The sequence below is a fragment of the Oncorhynchus mykiss genome, chromosome 3 (genome assembly GCF_057628025.1).
Source record: "Oncorhynchus mykiss isolate SJ-2025 chromosome 3, ASM5762802v1, whole genome shotgun sequence".
Taxonomy (NCBI): domain Eukaryota; kingdom Metazoa; phylum Chordata; class Actinopteri; order Salmoniformes; family Salmonidae; genus Oncorhynchus; species Oncorhynchus mykiss.
In genome coordinates this window covers 94164051-94186333 of record NC_143024.1, presented here as the reverse complement: position 1 = coordinate 94186333, position 22283 = coordinate 94164051, and the positions used below count along the sequence as shown (strand labels likewise).

The window sequence follows — 22283 nt, the reverse complement described above, 5'->3', positions numbered from 1 at the left end:
ATTAGTTTACCGTATAGACCCCCACCGTTAGCGGTTGGTTCGGCTGGTCTTGGACAGTAATTAGTTTACCGTATAGACCCCCACCGTTAGCGGTTGGTTCGGCTGGTCTTGGACAGTAATTAGTTTACCGTATAGACCCCCACCGTTAGTGGTTGGTTCGGCTGGTCTTGGACAGTAATTAGTTTACCGTATAGACCCCCACCGTTAGCGGTTGGTTCGGCTGGTCTTGGACAGTAATTAGTTTACCGTATAGACCCCCACCGTTAGTGGTTGGTTCGGCTGGTCTTGGACAGTAATTAGTTTACCGTATAGACCCCCACCGTTAGCGGTTGGTTCGGCTGGTCTTGGACAGTAATTAGTTTACCGTATAGACCCCCACCGTTAGCGGTTGGTTCGGCTGGTCTTGGACAGTAATTAGTTTACCGTATAGACCCCCACCGTTAGTGGTTGGTTTCGGCTGGTCTTGGACAGTAATTAGTTTACCGTATAGACCCCCACCGTTAGTGGTTGGTTCGGCTGGTCTTGGACAGTAATTAGTTTACCGTATAGACCCCCACCGTTAGTGGTTGGTTCGGCTGGTCTTGGACAGTAATTAGTTTACCGTATAGACCCCCACCGTTAGTGGTTGGTTCGGCTGGTCTTGGACAGTAATTAGTTTACCGTATAGACCCCCACCGTTAGTGGTTGGTTCGGCTGGGTTGGACAGTAATTAGTTTACCGTATAGACCCCCACCGTTAGTGGTTGGTTCGGCTGGTCTTGGACAGTAATTAGTTTACCGTATAGACCCCCACCGTTAGCGGTTGGTTCGGCTGGTCTTGGACAGTAATTAGTTTACCGTATAGACCCCCACCGTTAGCGGTTGGTTCGGCTGGTCTTGGACAGTAATTAGTTTACCGTATAGACCCCCACCGTTAGCGGTTGGTTCGGCTGGTCTTGGACAGTAATTAGTTTACCGTATAGACCCCCACCGTTAGCGGTTGGTTCGGCTGGGTTGGACAGTAATTAGTTTACCGTATAGACCCCCACCGTTAGTGGTTGGTTCGGCTGGGTTGGACAGTAATTAGTTTACCGTATAGACCCCCACCGTTAGCGGTTGGTTCGGCTGGTCTTGGACAGTAATTAGTTTACCGTATAGACCTCCACCGTTAGCGGTTGGTTCGGCTGGTCTTGGACAGTAATTAGTTTACCGTATAGACCCCCACCGTTAGTGGTTGGTTCGGCTGGTCTTGGACAGTAATTAGTTTACCGTATAGACCCCCACCGTTAGCGGTTGGTTCGGCTGGTCTTGGATAGATTGATTCAGACTACAGAACGAACCCCCCCCCCACCCCCACATTCTGAATAGGAAAATGAATCAATGATATCATATCAGTCATGAATTGTTGTTAACAATGAGCTCACAAGTCAAATAGTCCACTTGTTTTAAAGGCCAATTGTGTAATTCAACAGCGTGACCATGACACAGTTTTTTTTTGTTTGTTGGTAGAAGGAGGGGGACTGGGGATATGTAACATATTTAAAGATACACATGGTTTGTTTACAAAGTCTAAAAGGATGACAGATGAACCATCAACCTCAGATGAGGGTTATTATAGGGTAAGGACTTAAAAAACAGGCTATTCATCTGCCCACAACAAGATAATATTTGACCTTTATTTAAACTAGGGAAGTCAGTTAAGAACAAATTCTTATTTTACAATGACATCCTTCCCGGGGAACAGTGGGTTAAACTGCCTTGTTCAAGGGGCAAAAATTGACAGATTTTTTTTTTAACCCTATCTGCTCCGGGATTCGAACCAGCATCCTTTTGGGTTACTGGTCCAACGGTCTAACCACTAGAGTACCTGCATGTTACCACATTTCATGAATCAATGAGGGTTTATATGATCATTGAACAGCATTGCCTTTAACAACTTTGCAGGCTATTTATCTGCCGACAACAAGATAATACTTTATTTATTCCAAAGAACAAATTCTTATTTACATTGACGGCCTAGGAACTGCCTTGTTCAGGGGCAGAGCGACAGATTTGTACTTTGTCAGCTCGGGGATTCGATCTTACAACCATTCGGATTACAAGTCCAAAGCTCTAACCGCTAGGCTACGCTGCCGCCTCTACAGTCTAACCGCTAGGCTACGCTGCCACCTCTACACTCTAACCGCTAGGCTACCAGCCACCCTACACTCTAACCACTAGGCTACCTGCCACCTCTACACTCTAACCACTAGGCTACGCTGCCGCCTCTACACTCTAACCACTAGGCTACCCTGCCCCCCCTACACTCTAACCACTAGGCTACGCTGCCACCTCTACACTCTAACCACTAGGCTACTTGCCACCTCTACACTCTAACCACTAGGCTACGCTGCACCTCTACACTCTAACCACTAGGCTACGCTGCAACTCTACACTCTAACCACTAGGCTACGCTGCCACCTCTAACCACTAGACTACCTGCCACCTCTACACTCTAATCACTTGGCTATGTTGCCACCTCTACACTCTAACCACTAGGCTACGCTGCCACCTCTACACTCTAACCACTAGGCTACGCTGCCGCCTCCACACTCTAACCACTAGGCTACGCTGCCACCTCTAACCACTAGACTACCTGCCACCTCTACACTCTAATCACTTGGCTACGCTGCCACCTATACACTCTAACCACTAGGCTACGCTGCCACCTCAACACTCTAACCACTAGGCTACGCTGCCACCTCTACCCTCTAACCACTAGGCTACGCTGCCACCTCTACACTAACCACTAGGCTACGCTGCCACCTCAACACTCTAACCACTAGGCTACGCTGCCACCTCTACACTCTAACCACTAGGCTACGCTGCCACCTCTACACTCTAACCACTAGGCTACGCTGCCGCCTCTACACTCTAACCACTAGGCTACCCTGCCACCTCTACACTCTAACCACTTGGCTACGCTGCCACCTCTACACTCTAACCACTAGGCTACGCTGCCGCCCCTACACTCTAACCACTAGGCTATGCTGCCACCTCTACACTCTAACCACTAGACTACGCTGCCACCTCTACACTCTAACCACTAGACTACGCTGCCACCTCTACACTCTAACCACTAGGCTACGCTGCCACCTCTACACTCTAACCACTAGGCTACGCTGCCACCTCTACACTCTAACCACTAGGCTACCTGCTACCTCCACACTCTAACCACTAGGCTACGCTGCCACCTCTACACTCTAACCACTAGTCTACGCTGCCACCTCTACACTCTAACCACTAGGCTACCTGCTACCTCCACACTCTAACCACTAGGCTACGCTGCCACCTCTACACTCTAACCACTAGTCTACGCTGCCACCTCTACACTCTAACCACTAGGCTACCTGCCACCTCTACACTCTAACCACTAGGCTACGCTGCCACCTCTACACCCTAACCACTAGGCTACCAGCCATCTCTACACTCTAACCACTAGGCTACGCTGCCACCTCTACACTCTAACCACTAGGCTACCTGCCACCTCTACACTCTAACCACTATCCTACGCTGCCACCTCTACACCCTAACCACTAGGCTACCAGCCATCTCTACACTCTAACCACTAGGCTACGCTGCCACCTCTACACTCTAACCACTAGGCTACCTGCCGCCTCTACACTCTAACCACTTGGCTACGCTGCCACCTCTACACTCTAACCACTAGGCTACGCTGCCACCTCTACACTCTAACCACTAGGCTACGCTGCCACCTCTACACTCTAACCACTAGGCTACCTGCTACCTCCACACTCTAACCACTAGGCTACGCTGCCACCTCTACACTCTAACCACTAGTCTACGCTGCCACCTCTACACTCTAACCACTAGGCTACGCTGCCACCTCTACACTCTAACCACTAGGCTACGCTGCCACCTCTACACTCTAACCACTAGGCTACCTGCCACCTCTACACTCTAACCACTAGGCTACGCTGCCACCTCTACACCCTAACCACTAGGCTACCAGCCATCTCTACACTCTAACCACTAGGCTACGCTGCCACCTCTACACTCTAACCACTAGGCTACCTGCCACCTCTACACTCTAACCACTATCCTACGCTGCCACCTCTACACCCTAACCACTAGGCTACCAGCCATCTCTACACTCTAACCACTAGGCTACTCTGCCACCTCTACACTCTAACCACTAGGCTACCTGCCGCCTCTACACTCTAACCACTAGGCTACGCTGCCACCCCTACACTCTAACCACTAGGCTACGCTGCCACCTCTACACTCTAACCACTAGGCTACCTGCCACCTCTACACTCTAACCACTAGGCTACGCTGCCACCTCTACACCCTAACCACTAGGCTACCTGCCACCTCTACACTCTAACCACTAGGCTACCTGCCACCTCTACACTCTAACCACTAGGCTACGCTGCCACCTCCACACTCTAACCACTAGGCTACGCTGCCACCTCTACACTCTAACCACTAGGCTACGCTGCCACCTCTACACTCTAACCACTAGGCTACCAGCCTCCTCTACACTCTAACTATTAGGCTACGCTGCCGCCACCCCTATATGAGATGGGTCGTACAGTTACCATAAAGGGTCTAAACAGATTCGTTCACCAGACCACTTGATGCCTTTGAGAAACCACTTAAATGTATTTCTACTCTGATGAGGTTGTTGTTGTTGTTGTCGTCAACAGTTGCAGTGGGGTGAGTGAAGAAGACATGACGGATTATTATGATGTTCTGGGAGTGTCACGAAGCGCCTCTCCAGAGGACGTGAAGAAGGCGTAAGTACAGGATTCATGCTATATTTTATTATTTGACCGGGTCAGTCTTATTGAGATTAAACATGTCTTTTACAAGACAGACCTGACCAAAATAGCAGCAATACAAAGGCTTTTCAGACACATTAACAATATAAAACACAAAGCTGTACAGTTAAAAAAACAAACGTACATCTAGACATTGACCAGCTGCTTTGGGTAGGTGTACACAACTTCTAGAGGCCAAAACATTGACTAGCTGCTTTGGGTAGGTGTACACAGCATCTACAGGTCAAAACATTGACCAGCTGCTTTGGGTAGGTGTACACAACTTCTAGAGGCCAAAACATTGACCAGCTGCTTTGGGTAGGTGTACACAGCATCTACAGGTCAAAACATTGACCAGCTGCTTTGGGTAGGTGTACACAACTTCTAGAGGTCAAAACATTGACCAGCTGCTTTGGGTAGGTGTACACAACTTCTAGAGGCCAAAACATTGACCAGCTGCTTTGGGTAGGTGTACACAGCATCTACAGGTCAAAACATTGACCAGCTGCTTTGGGGAGGGGTACACAACTTCTAGAGGCCAAAACATTGACTAGCTGCTTTGGGTAGGTGTACACAACTTCTAGAGGCCAAAACATTGACTAGCTGCTTTGGGTAGGCGTACACAACTTCTAGAGGCCAAAACATTGACTAGCTGCTTTGGGTAGGCGTACACAACTTCTAGAGGTCAAAACATTGACCAGCTGCTTTGGGTAGGTGTACACAACTTCTAGAGGCCAAAACATTGACCAGCTGCTTTGGGTAGGTGTACACAACTTCTACAAGTCAAAACATTGACCAGCTGCTTTGGGTAGGTGTACACAACTTCTACAGGTCAACACATTGACCAGCTGCTTTGGGTAGGTGTACACAACTTCTACAGGTCAACACATTGACCAGCTGCTTTGGGTAGGCGTACACAACTTCTAGAGGTCAAAACATTGACCAGCTGCTTTGGGTAGGTGTACACAACTTCTACAGGTCAACACATTGACCAGCTGCTTTGGGTAGGTGTACACAACTTCTACAGGTCAAAACATTGACCAGCTGCTTTGGGTAGGTGTACACAACTTCTACAGGTCAACACATTGACCAGCTGCTTTGGGTAGGCGTACACAACTTCTAGAGGTCAAAACATTGACCAGCTGCTTTGGGTAGGTGTACACAACTTCTACAGGTCAAAACATTGACCAGCTGCTTTGGGTAGGTGTACACAGCATCTACAGGTCAACACATTGACAAGCTGCTTTGGGGAGGGGTGCACAACTTCTAGAGGTCAAAACATTGACCAGCTGCTTTGGGTAGGTGTACACAACTTCTAGAGGTCAAAACATTGACCAGCTGCTTTGGGGAGGGGTACACAACATCTAGAGGTCAAAACATTGACAGTCCCCCACTCCATTCTATACGGTGTAGTTATAGGTTAAATAGTAGACTGGTGAGGTTTATCTGTCTAGTTAGTTACAGGTTAAATAGTAGACTGGTGTGGTTTATCTGTCTAGTTAGTTACAGGTTAAATTGTAGACTGGTGAGGTTTATCTGTCTAGTTAGTTACAGGTTAAATAGTAGACTGGTGAGGTTTATCTGTCTAGTTACAGGTTAAATAGTAGACTGGTGAGGTTTATCTGTCTAGTTACAGGTTAAATAGTAGACTGGTGAGGTTTATCTGTCTAGTTAGTTACAGGTTAAATAGTAGACTGGTGAGGTTTATCTGTCTAGTTACAGGTTAAATAGTAGACTGGTGAGGTTTATCTGTCTAGTTAGTTACAGGTTAAATAGTAGACTGGTGAGGTTTATCTGTCTAGTTAGTTACAGGTTAAATAGTAGACTGGGGTGGTTTATCTGTCTAGTTAGTTACAGGTTAAATAGTAGACTGGTATGGTTTATCTGTCTAGTTAGTTACAGGTTAAATAGTAGACTGGTATGGTTTATCTGTCTAGTTAGTTACAGGTTAAATAGTAGACTGGTATGGTTTATCTGTCTAGTTAGTTACAGGTTAAATAGTAGACTGGTGAGGTTTATCTGTCTAGTTACAGGTTAAATAGTAGACTGGTGAGGTTTATCTGTCTAGTTAGTTACAGGTTAAATAGTAGACTGGTGTGGTTTATCTGTCTAGTTACAGGTTAAATAGTAGACTGGTGAGGTTTATCTGTCTAGTTAGTTACAGGTTAAATAGTAGACTGGTGTGGTTTATCTGTCTAGTTAGTTACAGGTTAAATAGTAGACTGGTGTGGTTTATCTGTCTAGTTAGTTACAGGTTAAATAGTAGACTGGTGAGGTTTATCTGTCTAGTTAGTTACAGGTTAAATAGTAGACTTGTGTGGTTTATCTGTCTAGTTACAGGTTAAATAGTAGACTGGTGAGGTTTATCTGTCTAGTTACAGGTTAAATAGTAGACTGGGGTGGTTTATCTGTCTAGTTAAAGGTTAAATAGTAGACTGGTGTGGTTTATCTGTCTAGTTAGTTACAGGTTAAATAGTAGACTGGTGTGGTTTATCTGTCTAGTTAGTTACAGGTTAAATAGTAGACTGGTGTGGTTTATCTGTCTAGTTAGTTACAGGTTAAATAGTAGACTGGTGTGGTTTATCTGTCTAGTTACAGGTTAAATAGTAGACTGTTGAGGTTTATCTGTCTAGTTAGTTACAGGTTAAATAGTAGACTGGTGAGGTTTATCTGTCTAGTTACAGGTTAAATAGTAGACTGGTGTGGTTTATCTGTCTAGTTACAGGTTAAATAGTAGACTGGTGTGGTTTATCTGCCTAGTTAGTTACAGGTTAAATAGTAGACTGGTGAGGTTTATCTGTCTAGTTAGTTACAGGTTAAATAGTAGACTGGTGAGGTTTATCTGTCTAGTTAGTTACAGGTTAAATAGTAGACTGGTGAGGTTTATCTGTCTAGTTAGTTACAGGTTAAATAGTAGACTGGTGAGGTTTATCTGTCTAGTTACAGGTTAAATAGTAGACTGTTGAGGTTTATCTGTCTAGTTAGTTACAGGTTAAATAGTAGACTGGTGAGGTTTATCTGTCTAGTTAGTTACAGGTTAAATAGTAGACTGATGAGGTTTATCTCTCTAGTTAGTTACAGGTTAAATAGTAGACTGGTGTGGTTTATCTGTCTAGTTAGTTACAGGTTAAATAGTAGACTGGTGTGGTTTATCTGTCTAGTTAGTTACAGGTTAAATTGTATACTGGTGTGGTTTATCTGTCTAGTTAGTTACAGGTTAAATAGTAGACTGGTGAGGTTTATCTGTCTAGTTAGTTACAGGTTAAATAGTAGACTGGTGAGGTTTATCTGTCTAGTTACAGGTTAAATAGTAGACTGGTGTGGTTTATCTGTCTAGTTAGTTACAGGTTAAATAGTAGACTGGTGAGGTTTATCTGTCTAGTTAGTTACATGTTAAATAGTAGACTGGTGTGGTTTATCTGTCTAGTTAGTTACAGGTTAAATAGTAGACTGGTGAGGTTTATCTGTCTAGTTAGTTACAGGTTAAATATTAGACTGGTGTGGTTTATCTGTCTAGTTACAGGTTAAATAGTAGACTGGTGAGGTTTATCTGTCTAGTTAGTTACAGGTTAAATAGTAGACTGGTGTGGTTTATCTGTCTAGTTAGTTACAGGTTAAATAGTAGACTGGTGTGGTTTATCTGTCTAGTTAGTTACAGGTTAAATAGTAGACTGGTGAGGTTTATCTGCCTAGTTAGTTACAGGTTAAATAGTAGACTGGTGTGGTTTATCTGTCTAGTTAGTTACAGGTTAAATAGTAGACTGGTGAGGTTTATCTGTCTAGTTAGTTACAGGTTAAATAGTAGACTGGTGTGGTTTATCTGTCTAGTTAGTTACAGGTTAAATAGTAGACTGGTGAGGTTTATCTGTCTAGTTACAGGTTAAATAGTAGACTGGTGAGGTTTATCTGTCTAGTTAGTTACAGGTTAAATAGTAGACTGGTGTGGTTTATCTGCCTAGTTAGTTACAGGTTAAATAGTAGACTGGTGAGGTTTATCTGTCTAGTTAGTTACAGGTTACATAGTAGACTGGTGTGGTTTATCTGTCTAGTTAGTTACAGGTTAAATAGTAGACTGGTGTGGTTTATCTGTGTAGTTAGTTACAGGTTAAATAGTAGACTGGTGAGGTTTATCTGTCTAGTTACAGGTTAAATAGTAGACTGGTGAGGTTTATCTGTCTAGTTAGTTACAGGTTAAATAGTAGACTGGTGTGGTTTATCTGTCTAGTTAGTTACAGGTTAAATAGTAGACTGGTGAGGTTTATCTGTCTAGTTAGTTACAGGTTAAATAGTAGACTGGGGTGGTTTATCTGTCTAGTTAGTTACAGGTTAAATAGTAGACTGGTGTGGTTTATCTGTCTAGTTAGTTACAGGTTAAATAGTAGACTGGTGAGGTTTATCTGTCTAGTTACAGGTTAAATAGTAGACTGGTGAGGTTTATCTGTCTAGTTACAGGTTAAATAGTAGACTGGTGAGGTTTATCTGTCTAGTTAGTTACAGGTTAAATAGTAGACTGGTGAGGTTTATCTGTCTAGTTAGTTACAGGTTAAATAGTAGACTGGTGAGGTTTATCTGTCTAGTTACAGGTTAAATAGTAGACTGGTGAGGTTTATCTGCCTAGTTAGTTACAGGTTAAATAGTAGACTGGTGAGGTTTATCTGTCTAGTTAGTTACAGGTTAAATAGTAGACTGGTGAGGTTTATCTGTCTAGTTACAGGTTAAATAGTAGACTGGTGTGGTTTATCTGTCTAGTTAGTTACAGGTTAAATAGTAGACTGGTGTGGTTTATCTGTCTAGTTACAGGTTAAATAGTAGACTGGTGAGGTTTATCTGTCTAGTTACAGGTTAAATAGTAGACTGGTGTGGTTTATCTGTCTAGTTAGTTACAGGTTAAATAGTAGACTGGTGTGGTTTATCTGTCTAGTTACAGGTTAAATAGTAGACTGGTGTGGTTTATCTGTCTAGTTACAGGTTAAATAGTAGACTGGTGTGGTTTATCTGTCTAGTTAGTTACAGGTTAAATAGTAGACTGGTGTGGTTTATCTGTCTAGTTAGTTACAGGTTAAATAGTAGACTGGTGAGGTTTATCTGTCTAGTTAGTTACAGGTTAAATAGTAGACTGGTGAGGTTTATCTGTCTAGTTACAGGTTAAATAGTAGACTGGTGTGGTTTATCTGTCTAGTTAGTTACAGGTTAAATAGTAGACTGGTGTGGTTTATCTGTCTAGTTAGTTACAGGTTAAATAGTAGACTGGTGAGGTTTATCTGTCTAGTTACAGGTTAAATAGTAGACTGGTGTGGTTTATCTGTCTAGTTAGTTACAGGTTAAATAGTAGACTGTTGAGGTTTATCTGTTTAGTTAGTTACAGGTTAAATAGTAGACTGGTGTGGTTTATCTGTCTAGTTAGTTACAGGTTAAATAGTAGACTGGTGAGGTTTATCTGTCTAGTTAGTTACAGGTTAAATAGTAGACTGGTGAGGTTTATCTGTCTAGTTAGTTACAGGTTAAATAGTAGACTGGTGAGGTTTATCTGTCTAGTTAGTTACAGGTTAAATAGTAGACTGGTGAGGTTTATCTGTCTAGTTACAGGTTAAATAGTAGACTGGTGAGGTTTATCTGTCTAGTTAGTTACAGGTTAAATAGTAGACTGGTGAGGTTTATCTGTCTAGTTAGTTACAGGTTAAATAGTAGACTGGTGAGGTTTATCTGTCTAGTTAGTTACAGGTTAAATAGTAGACTGGGGTGGTTTATCTGTCTAGTTAGTTACAGGTTAAATAGTAGACTGGTATGGTTTATCTGTCTAGTTAGTTACAGGTTAAATAGTAGACTGGTGTGGTTTATCTGTCTAGTTAGTTACAGGTTAAATAGTAGACTGGTGAGGTTTATCTGTCTAGTTAGTTACAGGTTAAATAGTAGACTGGTGAGGTTTATCTGTCTAGTTACAGGTTAAATAGTAGACTGGTGTGGTTTATCTGTCTAGTTAGTTACAGGTTAAATAGTAGACTGGTGTGGTTTATCTGTCTAGTTAGTTACAGGTTAAATTGTAGACTGGTGTGGTTTATCTGTCTAGTTAGTTACAGGTTAAATAGTAGACTGGTGAGGTTTATCTGTCTAGTTAGTTACAGGTTAAATAGTAGACTGGTGAGGTTTATCTGTCTAGTTACAGGTTAAATAGTAGACTGGTGTGGTTTATCTGTCTAGTTAGTTACAGGTTAAATAGTAGACTGGTGAGGTTTATCTGTCTAGTTAGTTACATGTTAAATAGTAGACTGGTGTGGTTTATCTGTCTAGTTAGTTACAGGTTAAATAGTAGACTGGTGAGGTTTATCTGTCTAGTTAGTTACAGGTTAAATATTAGACTGGTGTGGTTTATCTGTCTAGTTACAGGTTAAATAGTAGACTGGTGAGGTTTATCTGTCTAGTTAGTTACAGGTTAAATAGTAGACTGGTGTGGTTTATCTGTCTAGTTAGTTACAGGTTAAATAGTAGACTGGTGTGGTTTATCTGTCTAGTTAGTTACAGGTTAAATAGTAGACTGGTGAGGTTTATCTGCCTAGTTAGTTACAGGTTAAATAGTAGACTGGTGTGGTTTATCTGTCTAGTTAGTTACAGGTTAAATAGTAGACTGGTGAGGTTTATCTGTCTAGTTAGTTACAGGTTAAATAGTAGACTGGTGTGGTTTATCTGTCTAGTTAGTTACAGGTTAAATAGTAGACTGGTGAGTTTTATCTGTCTAATTACAGGTTAAATAGTAGACTGGTGATGTTTATCTGTCTAGTTAGTTACAGGTTAAATAGTAGACTGGTGTGGTTTATCTGCCTAGTTAGTTACAGGTTAAATAGTAGACTGGTGAGGTTTATCTGTCTAGTTAGTTACAGGTTAAATAGTAGACTGGTGTGGTTTATCTGTCTAGTTAGTTACAGGTTAAATAGTAGACTGGTGTGGTTTATCTGTCTAGTTAGTTACAGGTTAAATAGTAGACTGGTGAGGTTTATCTGTCTAGTTACAGGTTAAATAGTAGACTGGTGAGGTTTATCTGTCTAGTTAGTTACAGGTTAAATAGTAGACTGGTGTGGTTTATCTGTCTAGTTACAGGTTAAATAGTAGACTGGTGTGGTTTATCTGTCTAGTTAGTTACAGGTTAAATAGTAGACTGGTGAGGTTTATCTGTCTAGTTAGTTACAGGTTAAATAGTAGACTGGTGTGGTTTATCTGTCTAGTTACAGGTTAAATAGTAGACTGGTGAGGTTTATCTGTCTAGTTAGTTACAGGTTAAATAGTAGACTGGTGTGGTTTATCTGTCTAGTTACAGGTTAAATAGTAGACTGGTGAGGTTTATCTGTCTAGTTAGTTACAGGTTAAATAGTAGACTGGTGTGGTTTATCTGTCTAGTTAGTTACAGGTTAAATAGTAGACTGGTGTGGTTTATCTGTCTAGTTAGTTACAGGTTAAATAGTAGACTGGTGAGGTTTATCTGTCTAGTTAGTTACAGGTTAAATAGTAGACTGGTGAGGTTTATCTGTCTAGTTACAGGTTAAATAGTAGACTGGTGAGGTTTATCTGTCTAGTTAGTTACAGGTTAAATAGTAGACTGGTGTGGTTTATCTGTCTAGTTAGTTACAGGTTAAATAGTAGACTGGTGAGGTTTATCTGTCTAGTTAGTTACAGGTTAAATAGTAGACTGGGGTGGTTTATCTGTCTAGTTAGTTACAGGTTAAATAGTAGACTGGTGTGGTTTATCTGTCTAGTTAGTTACAGGTTAAATAGTAGACTGGTGAGGTTTATCTGTCTAGTTACAGGTTAAATAGTAGACTGGTGAGGTTTATCTGTCTAGTTACAGGTTAAATAGTAGACTGGTGAGGTTTATCTGTCTAGTTAGTTACAGGTTAAATAGTAGACTGGTGAGGTTTATCTGTCTAGTTAGTTACAGGTTAAATAGTAGACTGGTGAGGTTTATCTGTCTAGTTACAGGTTAAATAGTAGACTGGTGAGGTTTATCTGCCTAGTTAGTTACAGGTTAAATAGTAGACTGGTGAGGTTTATCTGTCTAGTTAGTTACAGGTTAAATAGTAGACTGGTGAGGTTTATCTGTCTAGTTACAGGTTAAATAGTAGACTGGTGTGGTTTATCTGTCTAGTTAGTTACAGGTTAAATAGTAGACTGGTGTGGTTTATCTGTCTAGTTACAGGTTAAATAGTAGACTGGTGAGGTTTATCTGTCTAGTTACAGGTTAAATAGTAGACTGGTGTGGTTTATCTGTCTAGTTAGTTACAGGTTAAATAGTAGACTGGGGTGGTTTATCTGTCTAGTTACAGGTTAAATAGTAGACTGGTGTGGTTTATCTGTCTAGTTAGTTACAGGTTAAATAGTAGACTGGTGAGGTTTATCTGTCTAGTTAGTTATAGGTTAAATAGTAGACTGGTGTGGTTTATCTGTCTAGTTAGTTACAGGTTAAATAGTAGACTGGTATGGTTTATCTGTCTAGTTAGTTACAGGTTAAGTCGTAGACTGGTGAGGTTTATCTGTATATCCTTACGGTAGCTATTGATAGCTCAACCACACAGACTGATAGAGTTACTGGACAGACACAGAAACCTTTTTAAACATTAATTACTCACTGTATCCCAAATTATACCCTATACCCTATGTAGTGCACTACTTTAGACCAGAGCCCTATGGAACCCTATTCCCTATAATGTGCACTACTTTAGATCAGAGCCCTATAGAACCCTATTCCCTATATAGTGCACTACTTTAGACCAGAGCCCTATAGAACCCTATTCCCTATTTAGTGCACTACATTAGACCAGAGCCCTATATAACCCTATTCCCTATATTGTGCACTACTTTAGACCAGAGCCCTATAGAACCCTATTCCCTATATAGTGCACTACTTTAGACCAGAGCCCTATAGAACCCTATTCCCTATATTGTGCACTACTTTAGACCAGAGCCCTATGGCACCCTATTCCCTATATTGTGCACTACTTTAGACCAGAGCCCTATGGCACCCTTTTCCCTATATTGTGCACTACTTTTGACCAACTCCAGACAGGGAAGTGCACTATGTAGGGAATAGTGTGCCATTTGGGATGCACACTCCGTTTCATGACTCAGCACAGTTTAAATAAGGATGATTCATCCCCATCTGTCTCTCTCTCTCTCTCTGTCTCTCTGTCTCTACCTCTGTCTCTCTCTACCTCTGTCTGTCTGTCTCTCTCTCTGTCTCTCTCTCTGTCTGTCTGTCTCTCTCTCTCTCTCTCTCTCTCTCTCTCTCTCTCTGTCTCTCTCTCTTCCTCTCCCTCTGTCTCCCTCTGTCTCTCCCTCTGTCTCTCCTTGTCTCTCTCTCTCCCTCTGTCTCTCTATCTCTGTCTCTCTCTCTCTCTCTCTCTCTCTCTCTCTTTCTGTCTCTACCTCTGTCTCTCCCTGTCTCTCTCTCTGTCTGTCTGTCTCTCTCTCTCTCTCTCTCTCTGTCGCTCTCTCTCTCTCTCTGTCTCTCTCTCTGTCTCTCTGTCGCTCTGTCTCTCTCTGTCTCTCTCTCTCTCTCTCTCTGTCTCTCTCTGTCGCTCTGTCTCTCTCTGTCTCTCTCTGTCTCTCTCGCTCTCTCTCTCTCTCTCTCTCTCTCTCTTTGTCACCTGGACGGGCATTGAGTTACCAACGATCCTCTTTCTTTAAGCTCAATGCTCAGATTTTGTCTCCTGCATCAGATGTTGTGTCCTGTCAGTCTTCTGCATACAGTGGGGCAAAAAAAGTATTTAGTCAGCCACCAATTGTGCAAGTTCTCCCACTTAAAAAGATGAGAGGCCTGTAATTTTCATCATAGGTACACTTCAACTACGACAGACAAAATTTGAAAAAAAAATCCAGAAAATCACATTATTTGGTCACCTACAAACAAGCAAGATTTCTGGCTCTCACAAACCTGAAACTTCTTCTTTAAGAGGCTCCTCTGTCCTCCACTCAGTACCTGTATTAATGGCACCTGTTTGAACTTGTTATCAGTATAAAAGACACCTGTCCACAACCTCAAACAGTCACACTCCAAACTCCACTATGGCCAAGACCAAAGAGCTGTCAAAGGACACCAGAAACAAAATTGTAGACCTGCACCAGGCTGGGAAGACTGAATCTGCAATAGGTAAGCAGCTTGGTTTGAAGAAATCAACTGTGGGAGCAATTATTAGGAAATGGAAGACATACAAGACCACTGATAATCTCCCTCGATCTGGGGCTCCACGCAAGATCTCACCCCGTGGGGTTAAAATGATCACAAGAACAGTGAGCAAAAATCCCAGAACCACACAGGGGAACCTAGTGAATGACCTGCAGAGAGCTGGGACCAAAGTAACAAAGCCTACCATCAGTAACACACTACGCCGCCAGGGACTCAAATCCTGCAGTGCCAGACGTGTCCCCCTGCTTAAGCCAGTACATGTCCAGGCCCGTCTGAAGTTTGCTACAGAGCATTTGGATGATCCAGAAGAAGATTGGGAGAATGTCATATGGTCAGATGAAACCAAAATATAACTTTTTGGTAAAAACTCAACTCGTCGTGTTTGGAGGACAAAGAATGCTGAGTTGCATCCAAAGAACACCATACCTACTGTGAAGCATGGGGGTGGAAACATCATGCTTTGGGGCTGTTTTTCTGCAAATGGACCAGGATGACTGATCCGTGTAAGGGAAAGAATGAATGGGGCCATGTATCGTGAGATTTTGAGTGAAAACCTCTTTCCATCAGCAACGGCATTGAAGATGAAACGTGGCTGGGTCTTTCAGCATGACAATGATCCCAAATACACCGCCCGGGCAACGAAGGAGTGGCTTTGTAAGAAGCATTTCAAGGTCCTGGAGTGGCCTAGCCAGTCTCCAGATCTCAACCCCATAGAAAATCTTTGGAGGGAGTTGAAAGTCCGTGTTTCCCAGCAACAGCTCCAAAACATCACTGCTCTAGAGGAGATCTGCATGGAGGAATGGGCCAAAATACCAGCAACAGTTTGTGAAAACCTTGTGAAGACTTACAGAAAACGTTTGACCTCTGTCATTGTCAACAAAGGGTATATAACAAAGTATTGAGAAACTTTTGTTATTGACTAAATATTTATTTTCCACCATAATTTTCAAATAAATTCATTAAAAATCCTACAATTTGATTTTCTGGATTTTTTTTCTCATGTTGGCTGTCATAGTTGAAGTGTACCTATGATGACAGGCCTCTCTCATCTTTTTAAGTGGGAGAACTTGCACAATTGGTGGCTGACTAAATACTTTTTTGCCCCACTGTATGTTTCCTATAGTCTTCTATAGTCTTTTAGGCTTGTCCTCTGTTCCCCTCCAAAAGGGAATACTTTTTTGCCCCACTGTATGTTTCCTGTAGTCTTCTATAGTCTTTTAGGCTTGTCCTCTGTTTCCCCTCCAAAAGGGAATACTTTTTTGCCTCACTGTATGTTTCCTATAGTCTTCTATAGTCTTTTAGGCTTGTCCTCTGTTCCCCTCCAAAAGGGAATACTTTTTTGCCCCACTGTATGTTTCCTATAGTCTTTTAGGCTTGTCCTCTGTTTTTCCCCTCCAAAAGGGAAGACTTTTTTGCCCCACTGTATGTTTCCTATAGTCTTCTATAGTCTTTTAGGCTTGTCCTCTGTTCCCCTCCAAAAGGGAATACTTTTTTGCCCCACTGTATGTTTCCTATAGTCTTTTAGGCTTGTCCTCTGTTTTTCCCCTCCAAAAGGGAAGACTTTTTTGCCCCACTGTATGTTTCCTATAGTCTTCTATAGTCTTTTAGGCTTGTCCTCTGTTTCCCCTCCAAAAGGGAAGACTTTTGTCTTCAAACGTTGCTCTCAAAATAAGACGCTGCTTTAATACCTTTCCTTTATAGGCCAACAATGTAGCTTTGAAAATGGTTACTTGTGGTATTGAATATGTCACTGTGTTTGTGTGTGAAGGTACAGGAAACAGGCTCTGCGATGGCATCCGGACAAGAACCCAGACAACAAGGAGGAGGCAGAGAGGAAGTTTAAGGAGCTGGCTGAGGCCTATGAAGTTCTGTCAGACCGTAAGACAAACCTCAACCTGGTTTAAACCTATAATTAACCTAATTATTACCCCTTCTCCACTGTTCTGTGGACTTCGTGTTTAACAACAGTGAGAATACGTCTCCTTATCTTTACAGGGAGAAAACGAGAGGCGTATGATACCTATGGCAAAGACCGAATTCCCAACAACACAGGTGAAGGAATCTTCTCTGTTCTATCTCTTGTGATTCTGTTTCTAAAACACGTTTCGAGGTATCCCTTATGGGATACGCCTTAGGACGAGTCACAAACTCCAAGTATGTAATCACACAGCGTCTGTTGGAGAAAGACAGGTCAAGTGTCGAATGAGGTTAGCCCCTCTCCTCCGTAAAGGGAGCCACTCGTTCGCCAACTGGTCATTCTCGCCTGTCTTCCTTGCGGAAGTGACTGCGTTCACTAAAAAAACTCCCCTTAGCACGACTAGATTCCTTTCTTCCTAGTGAACCATTATCAGAGGAACCGTGAGGTTAACACTGCTGAATGTAGGACCGTGAGGTTAACACTGCTGAATGTAGGACCGTGAGGTTAACTCTGCTGAATGTAGGACCTTGAGGTTAACTCTGCTGAATGTAGGACCGTGAGGTTAACGCTGCTGAATGTAGGACCGTGAGGTTAACTCTGCTGAATGTAGGACCTTGAGGTTAACTCTGCTGAATGTAGGACCTTGAGGTTAACTCTGCTGAATGTAGGACCTTGAGGTTAACGCTGCTGAATGTAGGACCGTGAGGTTAACGCTGCTGAATGTAGGACCTTGAGGTTAACTCTGCTGAATGTAGGACCTTGAGGTTAACTCTGCTGAATGTAGGACCTTGAGGTTAACACTGCTGAATGTCAGTCTCAGTTTAGCTAACGCCACATGGCTAGCTATTGAGCCTTGGTTAGCCCTTGCCGCAAAGACTTGCTAACTTGGCTAGCTAACCACACAAAGGGTTCAACTTGCCCAGCCTCTCGGACAAGGAAAAGGCTATCACGGCTAACAAACTGTTTGGGCCTTCTGACGCTACCATGCGACAAAAGTTTGAAGGTGAAGTCTCAAACTTCTTCTTACCCTGTAGACCTAGGTACCGTGGCAACTTTGTCTACCCCTCCACAAAGCAAGGAGGGGGCAACTTCTATGCTTCTGAAACCCCTTCTGAAACCCCCACAGGGAAGACTCACTCAACCCCCCCCCCCCAACCCCCCCAAAGCTCTTCCCTCAGTCGCCACCAATCACTGTCCCCAAATACCAGTCTTTCAACCGCCGACAGATACAAAAATAAGTATCTGTCGCATCCATGCGGCTTGCCAAGAGCACAGACCCAAAAAATACAAAATAACGGGGTAACTTTTCTCCAATGCCACCAGAAGGGTGTTCCGGCACCCCTGGCGAGCCAGAGTCATTAGACTATTTGGAGTCTTGAAGCGCATGTCCATCGCTGGGTCTTGTCCACAGTCACAGAGGGATGTAGACTGCAGTTCACTGCTATGAAACCACCCGTTTTCAACAGAGTTTTCATTTGAACAGCGATTGGCGACTCGGCTCGCATACTAGAGCAGGAAAAAAACAAACAGTTGATTAAGCGAAGGGGCTATCAGAGCATTACCATTAATGGTAGAGAGCCAGAGCCGTATGCTTACTTTCAACGTGCTCTCTCACTCTATTCATCAAGGCGACTGGTTCAGTTCAGTCAACATGCAAGAATGCTTATTTTAACAGAAGGTTTCTCAGGTTTGCCTTTTTGAGGCACAGCCTACGAATACGGTCGCTGTTCCCTTCAGGCTAGCACCAACTCCCTGTTTGTTCAGCAAGTGTGTGGAGACGGCACTACCGCCCCTGAGAACCAAGAGTCTCCGCCTACATAGTCAATTACCTGCGTTGCTCCCCTACACAGCAGCAAGCGCTTCGAGACACGCCTTTCCTCGTAACCACAGAGTTCAAGACAAACCAGACCTGGCGTTAGGCTGGATTCTCTCTCTTATTGGGCTATTGGATGGCCCTTGCCCTGTTCTGCTCCGTCATGCTCACAATGTGTCTCCGACTGCTGGGGTTGATGGTATCCACCGTCTCAGTAGTGTCCACAGGGACTATTGAGAATGAGAGGCTTTCAGCGTTGGGTGGCTGCCCTTCGCCTGTGTCCAACACCAACGGCAGCGCAACTGTCAGCTAGCGGTGACCGAGGACGGTCTCTCAGCTCTTCGTCACTGGAGGAGCCCCTCCATCTTCATTTCAGGCACTTCCCCTGTCACCCCCCCCCCCCCGTCATCCGCTGTCATCCGCTCTTCACCCCCTGTCATTGAGGAAAGGGGGTGACGACAGATGTGTCACTCAGAGGGTGTGAGCGCAGTTCGCGAGAGAAGAGAAATAAACGGACTGTGGTCCCCACACAGCTCCGCCACACGTATATAAATGACCTTTGAACTGCTGACAGTGTTTAATGCATTGATTCACTTCCTGCCCTTTCCTTTGAATTTGTCACATCCTGGTCAGGGGCGGACAATACGACTGCCAGGGTGGCACAGGGTGGCACACGCTCTTCTGTGTCTACACAATACGACTGCCAGGGTGGCACAGGGTGGCACACGCTCTTCTGTGTCTACACAATACGACTGCCAGGGTGGCACAGGGTGGCACACGCTCTTCTGTGTCTACACAGACTACTGTTGTGGTATACATCAACCGCCAGGGTGGCACACGCTCTTCTGTGTCTACACAGACTACTGTTGTGGTGTACATCAACCGCCAGGGTGGCACACGCTCTTCTGTGTCTACACAGACTACTGTTGTGGTATACATCAACCGCCAGGGTGGCACACGCTCTTCTGTGTCTACACAGACTACTGTTGTGGTATACATCAACCGCCAGGGTGGCACACGCTCTTCTGTGTCTACACAGACTACTGTTGTGGTATACATCAACCGCCAGGGTGGCACACGTTCTTCTGTGTCTACACAGACTACTGTTGTGGTGTACATCAACCCCCAGGGTGGCACACGCTCTTCTGTGTCTACACAGACTACTGTTGTGGTGTACATCACCCGCCAGGGTGGCACACGCTCTTCTGTGTCTACACAGACTACTGTTGTGGTGTACATCACCCGCCAGGGTGGCACACGCTCTTCTGTGTCTACACAGACTACTGTTGTGGTGTACATCAACCCCCAGGGTGGCACACGCTCTTCTGTGTCTACACAGACTACTGTTGTGGTGTACATCAACCCCCAGGGTGGCACAGGCTCTTCTGTGTCTACACAGACTACTGTTGTGGTGTACATCAACCCCCAGGGTGGCACACGCTCTTCTGTGTCTACACAGACTACTGTTGTGGTGTACATCAACCCCCAGGGTGGCACAGGCTCTTCTGTGTCTACACAGACTACTGTTGTGGTGTACATCAACCCCCAGGGTGGCACAGGCTCTTCTGTGTCTACACAGACTACTGTTGTGGTGTACATCAACCCCCAGGGTGGCACAGGCTCTTCTGTGTCTACACAGACTACTGTTGTGGTGTACATCAACCCCCAGGGTGGCACAGGCTCTTCTGTGTCTACACAGACTACTGTTGTGGTATACATCAACCCCCAGGGTGGCACAGGCTCTTCTGTGTCTACACAGACTACTGTTGTGGTGTACATCAACCCCCAGGGTGGCACAGGCTCTTCTGTGTCTACACAGACTACTGTTGTGGTGTACATCAACCCCCAGGGTGGCACACGCTCTTCTGTGTCTACACAGACTTACTGTTAAGATTATTCTGTGGAGCAGAGCATACCTACTTTTACTATGCGTGACTCAAGTCCCAGGTGTATTGAATGTGAAACTTTTTGTCCAGAGGGAACCCCCTATATGGGGGAGATTCCATTCCCTCGGCCCAGTTTTTCAAAAGTTACCTAAGCGGATTTCAGCGATCAGATAGGATTAAATGTTAGAATTTAAATTGAAAAAATAAATAAATAACTGAAATATTAAACTAAAAACAACTGAAATATGTGCTTCTGATCCTCCAGATAGGGGTAAGGATTTGTTCATCCAATTTGACCTTTTACTCAGGATTAATTGACGTTTTTGCATTTTTTCAAAATTCAAAAGACAGTCATTAGGATAGTTTTGATGCTGAAAATCTGGATTATCTTGATCCAAGGGTGAATTCAGGGTGGATTTAGAAAAGATGAAGGGCACTAAATCCAAGAAATGTGAGGAAGTTTAGAACAGTTTCTTACAAGTTAATTTTTATTTAACTAGGTGAGTCAAACAGTGGGGTTAACTGCCTTGTTCAGGGAAACAGTGGGGTTAACTGCCTTGTTCAGGGGAACAGTGGGTTAACTGCCTTGTTCAGGGGAACAGTGGGTTAACTGCCTTGTTCAGGGGAACAGTGGGTTAACTGCCTTGTTCAGGGGAACAGTGGGGTTAACTGCCTTGTTCAGGGAAACAGTGGGGTTAACTGCCTTGTTCAGGGGAACAGTGGGTTAACTGCCTTGTTCAGGGGAACAGTGGGTTAACTGCCTTGTTCAGGGGAACAGTGGGGTTAACTGCCTTGTTCAGGGAAACAGTGGGGTTAACTGCCTTGTTCAGGGGAACAGTGGGTTAACTGCCTTGTTCAGGGGAACAGTGGGTTAACTGCCTTGTTCAGGGGAACAGTGGGTTAACTGCCTTGTTCAGGGGAACAGTGGGTTAACTGCCTTGTTCAGGGGAACAGTGGGGTTAACTGCCTTGTTCAGGGGAACAGTGGGGTTAACTGCCTTGTTCAGGGGAACAGTGGGGTTAACTGCCTTGTTCAGGCGAACAGTGGGTTAACTGCCTTGTTCAGGCGAACAGTGGGTTAACTGCCTTGTTCAGGGGAACAGTGGGTTAACTGCCTTGTTCAGGGGAACAGTGGGGTTAACTGCCTTGTTCAGGGGAACAGTGGGTTAACTGCCTTGTTCAGGGGTAGAACACAGATTTGTACCTTGTCAGCTCAGGGGATTTGAGTTTGCAACCTTTCGGTTCCAAGTCCAACGCTCTAACCACTAGGCTACCTGTCACCCCCAAAGGTTTATGTTAAATTGACTGTAGTATAGGTATGTGATCAGTTGTTATATTGAGAAGTGTCAAATAAATGCATCTACGCACTTATAAGTGGATATGCAGGCTCTATTATTTTTTAAATCTAGGTATCTTTATTCATGTAGTTTACTCATCTCTGTTTCCCTATGACAGTGTAGAAGTAGTAACACAACCTGTCCAGTAGATGGCGAGGTGCCTGTTCAAATCACAGAAAGGCCAGATTGTGACATCTGGATCAGAATGATCCTATCCGATTATGTTCTGAAAAATAACAAATAAATAAAAAAGTCTCAAAAACAGCCAGATCGGATCTGATCGTGCTATAGCAAAACAGAGGATTACAGAATCCGGATATTTATAAACCCAGATTTAAAATGTTGACATTTTTTAGCC

The 22283-nt window shown here is 43.8% G+C and overlaps 1 protein-coding gene across 2 annotated transcripts in view; it reads left to right on the top strand.

Moving 5' to 3' along the window:
- Nucleotides 1-22283, top strand: part of dnajb2 (DnaJ heat shock protein family (Hsp40) member B2) — a 42692-nt gene that overhangs the window by 4497 nt on the left and 15912 nt on the right. For both annotated transcript variants that reach the window (XM_036975342.2, XM_090230479.1), the window contains exons 2-4: nt 4688-4777; nt 16741-16850; nt 16968-17024. In XM_036975342.2, coding sequence (XP_036831237.1) covers nt 4713-4777; nt 16741-16850; nt 16968-17024 — 232 coding nt within the window. In that variant the 5' untranslated portion in view covers nt 4688-4712. The remainder of the gene's footprint in view (nt 1-4687; nt 4778-16740; nt 16851-16967; nt 17025-22283) is intronic.